The 11648-nt window shown below is 48.0% G+C and overlaps 1 protein-coding gene across 1 annotated transcript in view; it reads right to left on the bottom strand.

The window, feature by feature from the left end:
- Positions 1-7912: 7912 nt before the first annotated feature.
- The window catches only part of LOC125943583 (phospholipase A1-like), a 34278-nt gene continuing 30542 nt past the window's right edge, over positions 7913-11648 (bottom strand). Inside the window, exon 6 of the mRNA XM_049663031.1 lies at positions 7913-8441. Within this exon, the coding sequence (XP_049518988.1) occupies positions 8194-8441 (248 nt within the window). The 3' untranslated portion in view covers positions 7913-8193. The remainder of the gene's footprint in view (positions 8442-11648) is intronic.

Raw genomic sequence — 11648 nt, 5'->3', positions numbered from 1 at the left:
CGGACGGCCGGCGCTAGCGATGGCTATCGCGTTCTTGTGCCCCCACCTTACCTCCTCTTATGGCTGCACCTACAGCGCGGGCAGCAGCGGCGCCGACGATTGCTTGCCGTTCGCTATATAGGGCACACTCCAGATCCGATATCCCGGGGATATTCTCGAACGCCCTCCCTTTCCCTTTTCCTTGTTTTCGCCGCTTCTGAGCGCCGAACAAACCAAAGCGGGTCCTCACACTTGCGCCGAAGAAGAGCCCACTAATCGAGCAAAGAAGCGACAGGGTAAGAAAAAAAAAAGTTAAGCGGGTGGGCGAGCGAGCTGAGAAAGCCCCGCGAGGAGAAAGGGCTGAGAGACAGAGAGATGCGTCGGAGATTTTGGGTCACTGATACATTAACGCCGCTTGTGCGAACGCTTGGAGGGATCCGATGGGGCTTCGTCTTGCTCTGCTTGGGCGCAGGGGAGCTGCCGGAGAACGACGGCATCGCCGACGGCGTTTGACTCCCGCCGAGCTCGGGCTTGCACCGTGCTTGCTTGCCGCCTTAAGGTGGTTGTGTTTTTTGCTTGGTTGTTGCTCTATTGCAGCGGGAAACTAGGCTGCATCCCCCTCCCCCCTATTTTTTTTTCGCCACTCGCTCGCACTCTGGCCTACGGCTTCTTCGTCGGCCGATCCGCCGTCATTGCCTGTGCGTCGGGATCACGGCGCAAGCTTTGTTTCATCGCACTATCAATTATGGCGGCCTACGCGCAGAGAGGAAGCCGAGTGGGGTCAACTGAACCTAGGAAGAAAAAGAAAAATTTAAGCTCCCGTAAAAGATTCGGAGCGGTTTTATAGAAGGATGCCTTTCGGCATTCACGGTTTGTTGTTTTTTGGTTTTACGTCACTCTCACACCTCGTCTCAGATTAGATTTCTTTTTGACTTCTTTTTTTAGAACTTTTTCTGTTGTTTTACTTTTGAGGACACTTTTAGACATGCAGTTTATTGTACATATATCTTTAGGGTAGAGACAGAGCGACTTTCATTTTAAATTTCCTATAGAGCAGTTACTTGCATAACTTACTTTCATTAGCTGCTTCTCCGGCTGGCCACCCCGTAATTTAGGAAGCACTTACGGTTTCGCGCACAGTTTCACGTTGCGACTACGGTTTTTGACGTTTCCCGTATGCTTGGCATAGAAAACTGAGCATACCGGAAACCGGACGCTCGTCTCGCTGACATCTTACCGTTTCTTTTCGTTGCTTTCTCTCTTTCACCATCTCCGTTATGCTTGGTTTCCCGGTTCTCGATTTTGCAGAGACTTTGCTTGTTCGCCGTGGGAAAGGAGGCTGATGGAGATTTTTCATCCTAATGGCAAAGGCGCTTTGTCTTAGCCATATCAGTGCCTTAACTGATTGTCCAGTGCATTCGATCGTGCCTGGGATTTGTCGGCACCGAATACAATAAAGATACTATCATACGGGCATACGAATGTCATATTGTTCTAGTACTCTGAAAAGCAAATACAGTGTAGTGTGGTAACTAATTCCGCAATTTTTCATTGTAGTTCTTCGCTCGTTGCGCACTGATATTGTACTTTAGCGTTTAGCACGAGATATATGGGTAATGGTACATTTAAAATCCTGACCATGTTTGTAGTCTGGGGTAGCACGTTAGTGCGTATTTATTAGCTTGAAATTAGTACAAAGTTGTGTGCTGTTCAGTTTTTTGCATGACTTCATTTTGTGTCTTATATGGTGGTGTGAACAAGACTTATTTTTCGGGGCGGAGGGGGCGCGCACCTCACTGGGGACGGATGGGGGGGGGGGGGGTGCGGAAGGGGGGCTATATATGCAAGATACATTCTTGTACACAGAAATTTCTAGGAAGCGGGAGGAGGGGGGGGGGGGGGAGCACGAGCCAGGTGCACTCTCTGTTCCGTGAAAGAAGGCATTGCTGGGATCTGGCTTTAGCATGCACCTAAGACCATAATTATCTCGCATTTATGTTACCCGAAAGCTCTCAGTCAAGTAGTCTAATATACTCACCTTCGCTGTACAAAGAGCGACAGTACCATTTCGCTTGGTGAGTCCTGAGGAGGTATTCTGTAAGAGTCCACCTAGTGGACATGTCCATTCCGTCTGCTGCTGAAGTGCTGGTTGGCTGTGGCGACTGGCTCCTGCTGAAGCACACTCCAGCCCAGCCAATCAGAACTTCAACATCAGACGAAATGGACATGTCCACTAGGTGGACTCTTACAGAATACCTCCCCTGGCCCTCGCGTGAGTCTTGCGGTGGATCCCTACCTGCACGAAAGATGGTGGCGCACCTGGCCGATGCAATCCGTTCGGCGACATCTCTCCGGTTGCATGTGCCGCGAGAGCGCGCTTCCCAAGGCTGTGCAGGTTGTCGCGATTTCAAAATTTCACGATCCATGGCCTCGACGCCAGTACATCGACCAGGCGAAGCATATGTAGTGCGTGCTGAACCAGGCGATGAGACAACACCGGACGACACACCGTAGAAATACCGTCCGTGAGCCTTGCCGGTGGCGCACCCTGTCGCGGCCGGGGAATTTAGCATCGCGGGGAGACTGATTTCGTAGAGATATCATATCAATTTACAAGTCCCAAAGTGATACCTGGGATCTGAAAGACATAGAAGTGTAAATCTCCGCATTAATTTATCCTATCACTCGTATTCAAAATGTTGGTACCTGTAAGTAGAACCGGCTTCTCTTGTCTTAATTCACAGATGTACCCCAAAAGATGCAAAAGTAAGAACACACGGCGTCATCTAGTGGCGCCGCCGAGAAGTCCGCACGTGGCCTCCGTGACGAGTAGCGTGGTGCGGCGGTGCCTGCGAGCGCTGAGAATTGTTCCCTCGCTTGCCGCACACTCATTGGCACATACTCAATGACCCAAATTGGTGAGTGGTTCATTGAAAAGCGGCGCACACCCAGTGCGTTCATGGCGCAGCTCGCTAAAACATTGGCGTGAAGGGCGTTCATTGAAAGCGCACAAATACCCATTGCATTTATGGTGAAACCTGCTAATGTGTAGGGTTGTTGTCCTTGAGGAACCCTTGTGACGTGCGTTCGATTTCGCTCAGCATCAGAGAAATTTAAGGAATCATTTACGTCATTGTAGAGCAGCGCATTTCCAGTGGCACTTACCTAGTTACTCAAGTTGGCGTCAAAGAGGTTCATTGAAGACTAGCACAGTGACCCATGTCGGCGTGAAAGAAGTACTTTGAAGAGCGGCACATATGTACACATTGGCACATACTCAGCGACCCAAGTTGGTACGATGATTGGTTTAGAACCCTGTTACGTCAGTACAACGGCCCGATGCGCTAACCGATCGATCATGGACTACCCATTGACCCAGGGGGGCAGGAAAATGGTTAGATACAAACATAGATAGATAGCCCCCGATAATTGCGTAAAATACACTAAGAATGCTAGCGCAATAAAATATAGGGACCACACTTCTTAAGGTCACATTCATTCGTATTGGCGCCGTCTTCCCCAATTTTGGGAAGACGGCGCCAATATTGGAGGTCATGTGATGTGATCAACCGTGCGCAAGAGAGGGGGTGAACGGAAGTGAGCGCGCTGTAACGTGATCAAACACGTGCTACGGGAGACTAGGGCGAGCAGGTGAACAGGTGAGCGCACGTTTTCTCTAGCCCGGCCGTGGCTGCGCATGGCGCTTCTGACCGCATAGGTAGCCCGCGCGCCCTATCTAGGAGGCAATATGCGGCGGGTACACAGACTAGGTGAGCCGAGATGGCTGGTGGCTTCGTGTGCGCTGTCTTCCCGCACACGTAGTGTAGATCGCAGAATCTCAAGTTTCGGGTACGCGTTGAAGCGAGAGGCAGCACGAAGCACATTGGTGCAAAGACTTGTGCTGCATTTAGCTAACGCCTCCTTATGAAGCGTTACTACAATTATTCAGGGCGCTCAAGACAGAAATAATGAGAGATCTCCGTTAGACGTATGCTGTTGATGTGCTGTTGATTTACTTATGCTGGATAATGGCGAATTCAAAATAGCATACTTGAATAATGGTGATACGAATGCTATATTGCGCAACGATGATGGGGAACAATTCAGTCCGTACTTAATATGATACGATGTCGACGAGCTTTAACGAACGTCTTGGCATGGCACCTACGCAATTCAACAGGACATGTACCGTGAAAATGAGTGAAGGAAGGAAGGAAGGAAAATAAGAGGCGAAAGGCAGAGAGGTTAACCAGGTCAAGTGTTCGGTTGGCTACTCTGCACAGGGGGATGGGGTAAGGGCAGAAAAGATTAGAAAACAAGAGTAGATAAAAAAAAAAGAAGAAGGAACGCATCAGTTCTCACATTCTATACTTTTTCAATAAGTCCTGTTTCTTTTAAAAAGCACACTAGCACTTTTAAAGCAGTTCGTTCCGACGTCGGCTGGGAGCAGGGACCAAGAATTCTGGCTTCCGTAAGGGGACGGCTGTATATCTTGTCGAGCGTGGTTCTGAGGACTTTTCTTTGTGCACTAAAACGACGACAATCACACAGAAGATGTGCTATCGTCTCTTTGCACCCGCAAGTTTCACAATATGGACTTGTGGCCATTCCGATAAGGTTGGAGTACGCGTTGGTAAATGAGTGTGATTTCGATATCAGCCAAGGGCTGCTTGTATGCAAACATATAGCAGACACAGCCTGTGTGAAAAACATCAGCTTTATTATTGTGATTAGTATTTGTTTGGATGCTTCATGCACTTTTCCACCTGCCGTTATCTTTCTGCTTAACAGAAAAATGTAGGCCAATCCCAAGTCTAGTGCAATGAAAAATATGTGCCAAACTCCTTTCATTGCGCTCTTCGATTAAAAATAAATCTTTTAACGTTGGCGTGATAGAGATTAGGTACAGACAGACAGAATAGTGGCGTAGCAAGAATTTTTTTGTTCACGGGAGGGGGCACGCACTTGACCGGGGAAGGGGGAAGGTAGAAGAGGGTGGCTGGACAGGCGGCCATCCTTGTACACAGAAATGTTCAAGGGGTGGGAGAGCGGTTCACGTGCCCGGTGTGACCCCCTATCACCTCTTTGGCAACGCCCCTAGTGTCTTTACTTTGTTTTCAGTAATCTCGACGACACACACACACACACACACACACACACACACACACACACACACACACACACACACACACACACACACACACACACACACACACGCACACACACACACACACACACACACACACACACACACACACACACACACACACACACACACACACACACACACACACACACACACACACACACACACACACACACACACACACACACACACACACACACGCACGCACGCACGCACGCACGCACGCACGCACGCACGCACGCACGCACGCACACACACATAAACGAGTGTACCTCAGAGGTTGCGCATACGACCTCCCCCCCCCCCCCCCCACCCCACCCCACCCCTCATCACATATACACACACACGTACAGGCAGTGGAGTAAGACACTGGAGTAAGAACGGTCGACCAATGGCAAACAGCGCTTACGAACGATAAGCTTTGTGAACTGGGCCTGAGAGTATTACTTTTTCTCAACACTACATCGTTGGATAGACTCCTCCCACTCTATTAAATGAGCACTCTAAACAAGCATGGGTCTGGCCGCACGCAGAGGTGACGCAAGTTGTGAAATCACGGCAAAAGAGATTAGTCGGTATTGATTGTACGCTTGACGTAATAAACTTGTCAGGCCTCCTATGCAGCTGGAGGGGAGATTAGTTCACCGATATTAGGAGCCGCGTTCAGCCTCCATCGCATTCGTGGCCCCTCTATGCAAAAATATCGATAGGAGTTTTCTGAAGCGCGATGCTCTCTACTGCTATGCTGCTTCTTCTTTTGCCGCCATAGGAAATCCCATCAATTCGACAATTATTGGAAGTTTATTGCAGTCTTGCCTCCGTCACCTTTGTTCTATGACAAATTTATAGTTCGCGATTACAGTTCGCGACCCAGCAGGATCCCTCACGTTGGCTTACAACGTCACACTGGATGAGCGACTATGTTTTAATCGATTGAGCAGAACGATTCAGGTTTGATTCCCGGCAGCGGAGGTGGCATTTCAGGGATGAACGCTTCATTGTGTCTGTGTCCGTGCAAAGTGTGAACTTCCCTCCTCCGTAACATCTATCAGTCCCCTCACTCCTTCCCCAGAGCAGGTTAGCCAATCGGACTCAGCATGCTTAAAAGGCCCCTCACCAGGGGTGGTATTCTGTAAGAGTCTACTACTGTAAGAGTGGACTGTCCATTTCGGCTGCCGCTGATTGGATGCTGCTTGATGTGCAGGAAGGTGCCAGCCAGTCTCCTTCCTGCACATCAAGCAGCAGCCAATCAGCGAAAGCCGAAATTTACAGTCCACTAGGTAGACTCTTACAGAACGGGTAGACTCTTACAGTAGACTCTTACAGAATACCACCCCAGGTCTGGCCATTTTGAGTTGACAACCGCAGTGCATACAATGCGCGCTAACGATCGGGTATACTAAGTATTACATCCCTACGTGCCACGGAAAGAGCTTAAATTTCAAACCAAACGCCGTTTGCCCTTCTCCTCGCGAGCGCCGCACTCGCTGCCAGAGAGTCGACGTATATCGCGCAAGTGCGCCTACGTAGTTAGCCGTGCTGTGACGTCACTCACAGTGGCACGTGACTTTGTGAATGACTCAAGGAAACATCAGTTATTAGGTTGATCTGTTACTTCAATAGACAAATTAAAGTTTAGAGAAATAATAAAACATACAAACCGGATGTGTGCGTGTTTTTGTTTTACTTCGTACTGTTGCAAGAGATGTACTTCAGTTTTGTCTGCTTGTTCCCACGTCATGCACTCGCGCACGCAGAGAACGACACTATCTCATTTTATACCGTGTTACAGCGCCTTGACCATGCTCTTTCATCATCTCGCGCCTGACTCAGAGCTCGTGATTGTGGCACTGAATTACACCACCAATCAGGTGTTCTCGTGCGGAGCGCGAAAAATCGTCCGCTGCGTAAAACGAGACAAACACAACAAACAGCTCGCGCGGGAGACCGTCACCGGAAGTGGGCCACTCAGAAAAAACGCGTGCGAGAGAGAGAGAGAGAGAGAGAAACAGAAAAGAAAAACAAGATGGCGGGACCCGTCACGTATTCGTCACACGATCCTCCGGCTCCGGTATGAATGAACGCAGGGAAGAAATTTTGCTTGCGGAGGCTTGATTGGGCAAGTGGAGAGAGTGTCTATGTTGGTGGCGACGCTCGCCTCCTGAAATATTGTGTTCACGACACTTCAAATATTTCTATCTCTGCTCTTAATCAACTAATTTGAGAAATTGTTGTGATAGAACACTCCTTAGAGGGCACGTAACAACTTCCAGCACATAACCAAAATTTGCTATGTGTTCTGGTGAGGGGCCTTTTAACCTCACTGCCTTTACTTAATACTTTCTCTCAGGAGGGCCTAACAGTAAAGAGCCCTCAGACGGTCGAAACCAATTCGAAGTTCTCCGTTGCGGCTTCCTTTATTTAAGTAGCGCACTTGTCACCATGAGACTGGAATGGACTGGACGAACTTTATTTGGGGTCTGCAGGACGCGCTTAGGGCGTAGAGAGCAAAGATAAATTAATATGTGGCGTCAGGTGTTCCTAGTTGCCTTGACGTGTACTGGGCTGAGTGCAGGACTTTCGAGCGCACCGAGGTAGAACCACCGCAGGGTGGTGGGTTCTATTTTAGGCCGTGTATACAGCTTGTAGTTATCGTGACTTCAGAGCTTCAACGCCGGATCGTAACCCTGACAGGACAATATGCTACGCCTCATCGGCATGCCGCCGACACCACTTGCTGAACATACTATTGTGGAGCGAAAGAGACCCAGGAAAAAGGCAGGACACGGCGCTTTGAGTTATTTCTCACAATGGGCTAACTATAGTTAAGCGACAAAGCTATCTTGTCGTTTTGACACCTGTAAGTAGTGATACAGCAAGAGATGAAAATTACAAAACGGTTTGACCCTTTAATGCGAACACGTGTCAACAACCCAATACCAGCGCGCGCTGCTACAGAGCAAACGAGACTTTCTGTCTGGTTCGAAAAGGCCAAAGGTTAACTGCTCAGAGTTCGACAAGTTGCGCCAGTATAGATATACACAGTGCTAGCGCTCAGGTCGGATTGCTCAGCGAGCGACCACGGGCTTGTCTTCACAGTAGAGTGTTGGCACACGCATGGGAAGGAACTGGGGACCCGTTCCATTGGCACTGGGCGAGCGAAAGCCCATGTGCCCGCAGCCACGCGGGCCGCATCCGCTGCACGTGTCAACGGTGCTCCACAATTCGCACGAGGTGGACCGGTAGCCGCACCCGTCGCGTACAGATTTCACGAACAGCTCGGCGCTCTGGGCATGGTCGCAGTCTCGCCGGAAATCTGCAAGGAGGAAGAAGAGGGAGAGAGAGAGATGCACGGTGGACAAAATAGGCCACATTACTTGGTTTCTCGAGTCGTGTGTTGCGCGATCGTTCGGCTTCATCGCTGTGTGAGCGAGTAACAGAATATATTAACTATACTTCGTTATTTGATTAGCGAACTGACTGCTATTCGTTTTCGCTTGATTGATTGGTGGCGTGTCCGTCGCATTTCTTGTTGAACGAGTGAACGACAGACGATCCTGTATTGTTGGTTAACTAACACGTCGATTCTCATTCTTTTGTCTCCTTCACGAGTGACTGAGTGAACGGCAGTCCATATGTGCCGCGCTGCCGCTATACGAACGCCATGCAAGTCGCTGAAAGATAGTTGTTTTTATTTTCTATGACACTATGGTACCACGCGTGCCTCCAAGCCCATCTCTTATCTCTACCTCTACGTTCGTATACACAAGTGCTCGTATCGCGAGTGAACGTTTTCCATCTATCAACTTGTCATAACGAGTAGGGCAGACGGAACTGACACACGCTGAGCAATGGACGCAGTCCATCGAGTCGGGTTTCACGAAAGTAAACCAGGCGTTCTTTCATGCTTATTTGACGCGTTCTTGTTTCTTTCACAGATAGTAAAAGTAGATTGATTGAATACGGTGCAGTGCAAAACTGGGAGGTTTGAACATGGCTTATGGCGTTAGAGTAAGCTGAAAACACGAGTAGTGGAAACAGAAGGCCTGGCAGAACGATCAATGACTCGATGACATTTTTGCATTCAGTATTTTTGCTGACGCACGTTTGACAGACGCGCTAAAGCGAACAGCTTGGGGGCCAGTGCAAGTACCGCGTTCTCGTGCTCTCAACCAACACCCTCTTGTCTGATCTTTTAGAACCTTGTCATATGACTGATTGAACTGTTGACGATCTTGCTCAGTGAAACATTTATGTTCTCGCTCCGTAGAGTAAAAGGGAAACCCGACGCTGAAATCATTCAGCCCCCTTGGGAATCATGGGCAGCGCATGGATTCTGCGGCGTTTTGACATGGATTCTTTGACAAAGCTCGTTGCGGTTGCTTCCTGTGGTTCAATTGTGCTAAGTGCTGGCTTCGCAACGTTTCATTAGAAAAGTTAGTTGTTCCACAATCATTATTATTTCATATCAATAAGTAATTTCCAGCTCATAACTAAATCGCGGCACGTTTGAGTGTGCGTCCCGCTAAATCTAGATGGGAGGTAAGTAGCACTCACTATATAGATAGTCATTTGTTACATTAAAAACAATAAATTTTGTTTGTGATGTTCTGTAAACTATCGGATCGTACAAATTAGAGGCTGAAGGAGAGAGTAACGGTTGCCGTGCAAATATTTTGCTACGAAGAATAGGAGCTTCAGAAACGTTAACGTAAATATCCATTGGGTCGTTCAAAGCCTAAAGGATGAAGATTAGGCTAGTCCCTGTACTGCCCATTCTCATCTTGGACCAATGAAAAAGACTTTAAGGGAGCTTGACGTCAGCCAGCTAGCCTAGACAAAGCAACGTCCTTTGACGCCACCCCTCTACCTCTCCTGAGCCCATTTGCGCGTTGGTTCTTGGGAAATAGGCCCTGCACACCGATGTCGAAACTTTCAAGGCATTGCTTTGTTGCAGAATTTAGTGGCGCCTGCTTAGTACTCGGCTCGTGCCACGCTCTCCGCATGCTACCCACTCGGCTCTCCCCGATACTCTCTGTGCGCGAAGGGGCTAGCAATTATATCTTGCCTATCACATAGTGAAGACCTATTCCACATTAAATTTTCTTTCAGTTTTTTATGACTAGGCTTCAAGCGTGTCACCTGAGATTTCCTGATTCTCTTTTTCCTCCCTCTATGATTTTCACATTGGATTAACAACCATACTGGTGGCGATGATGACGATGATGATGCTGGTTAATGGCTTCACCTTTAAATGAGGGTGGTGACAAAGGATCGCCTTACCTCTGGGAGCTGCCTACGTGTTACCGTACCGTAATCTAGCAATTGGAATCAGCTAATGCAAGACAGGGGTAATTGGAGATCGCCGGGAGAGGCCTTCGTTCTGGAGTTGACCTAAAAATAGGCTGGTCATGATGATCATTTTAATGACCCTAGCATTCTACCTATCTCTCCATTATCTCGTAAAATTACATTTGCATGCGACTAAGCCGTGCCCATCTATTCCCTGCATTTGTTCCACAAATACTCTGGTCGTTACTTGCTGCTCTCCACTCCCTAACCATGTTAACGTTCTCATCAGCTTTGCACCCAAGAGGTTCCGCAAGGTGCGCATTCCTCACTGTTCTGGCTGGCTGGATATCCGTACATTTCACTACAATGCAGTGAATTGTCTCGGATTTTCTCCGCAGCAAACAGACGTCTCATCCTGATGCGAATATTTGCTCTTGTATGTTCTTGTCCTCAGAGAGCCAACTTTGGCCTCAAAAAGCAAGGTACTACACTTTGTGTTACCGCACAAAATTGATTTCCTGATTTCATGTTTGCTACCTGTGTTAACTTACGTGGGCTTTTTTGTTTCTATCATATGCATCCAATTCATCGCCTCTGTGTCTCTATTTTTGATGACTCCGGTTTGCGTATACTTGTACTTTCAGTTACCCGGCAACTTGCTTGCCGACTTTGATGACCTCCTCCACCATTCCGCGGCCACGCTATTGAGGAACAGATATTTGTGCAGTCTAGCTAGCTGCCCATTTCATGTTATCAATATTCCCGAGTATTTCGTCGTGGCCAATTATGTCTGCGCTTCTCTGAATTCAAAAGAGGTCCCCCTGCACTGCCTCATTTGTGGTTTTTACCGTGGACACCTAATGCCAATCGGCACGCCGAACTTTGGTTAACTTCCAAACCCGACAACATCTCTGATTCACAGAACAAAATTTGCAAACGTTAGAGCTGGCATCATTATTACTTTCTAAGTACCGCGTATTACTTAATATTTCTTGTAATCCCAAAGTTTTGCATGTTTCATTATATAGCCACGTTCAGTTTTTCTTTATTACGCAGCTGTTCCTGGTGAGTGTTTGAGCAGATATTTCTTTCCTTTACGTATGACTCTTTCGTCATGATGAAAACCCAGGTATTAACGTCGCTTGACAATGACCATGAAATCCTGTTGAATTGATACAAAATAATGAGTAATTTCTTTATTAACGATCGGAATTTTTTATGTGCATTAAAT

The sequence above is a fragment of the Dermacentor silvarum genome, chromosome 2, assembly GCF_013339745.2.
Source record: "Dermacentor silvarum isolate Dsil-2018 chromosome 2, BIME_Dsil_1.4, whole genome shotgun sequence".
Taxonomy (NCBI): Eukaryota; Metazoa; Arthropoda; class Arachnida; order Ixodida; family Ixodidae; genus Dermacentor; species Dermacentor silvarum.
Note: the sequence above shows the minus strand (reverse complement) of the source record. Positions and strands in the feature narration are given on the sequence as shown.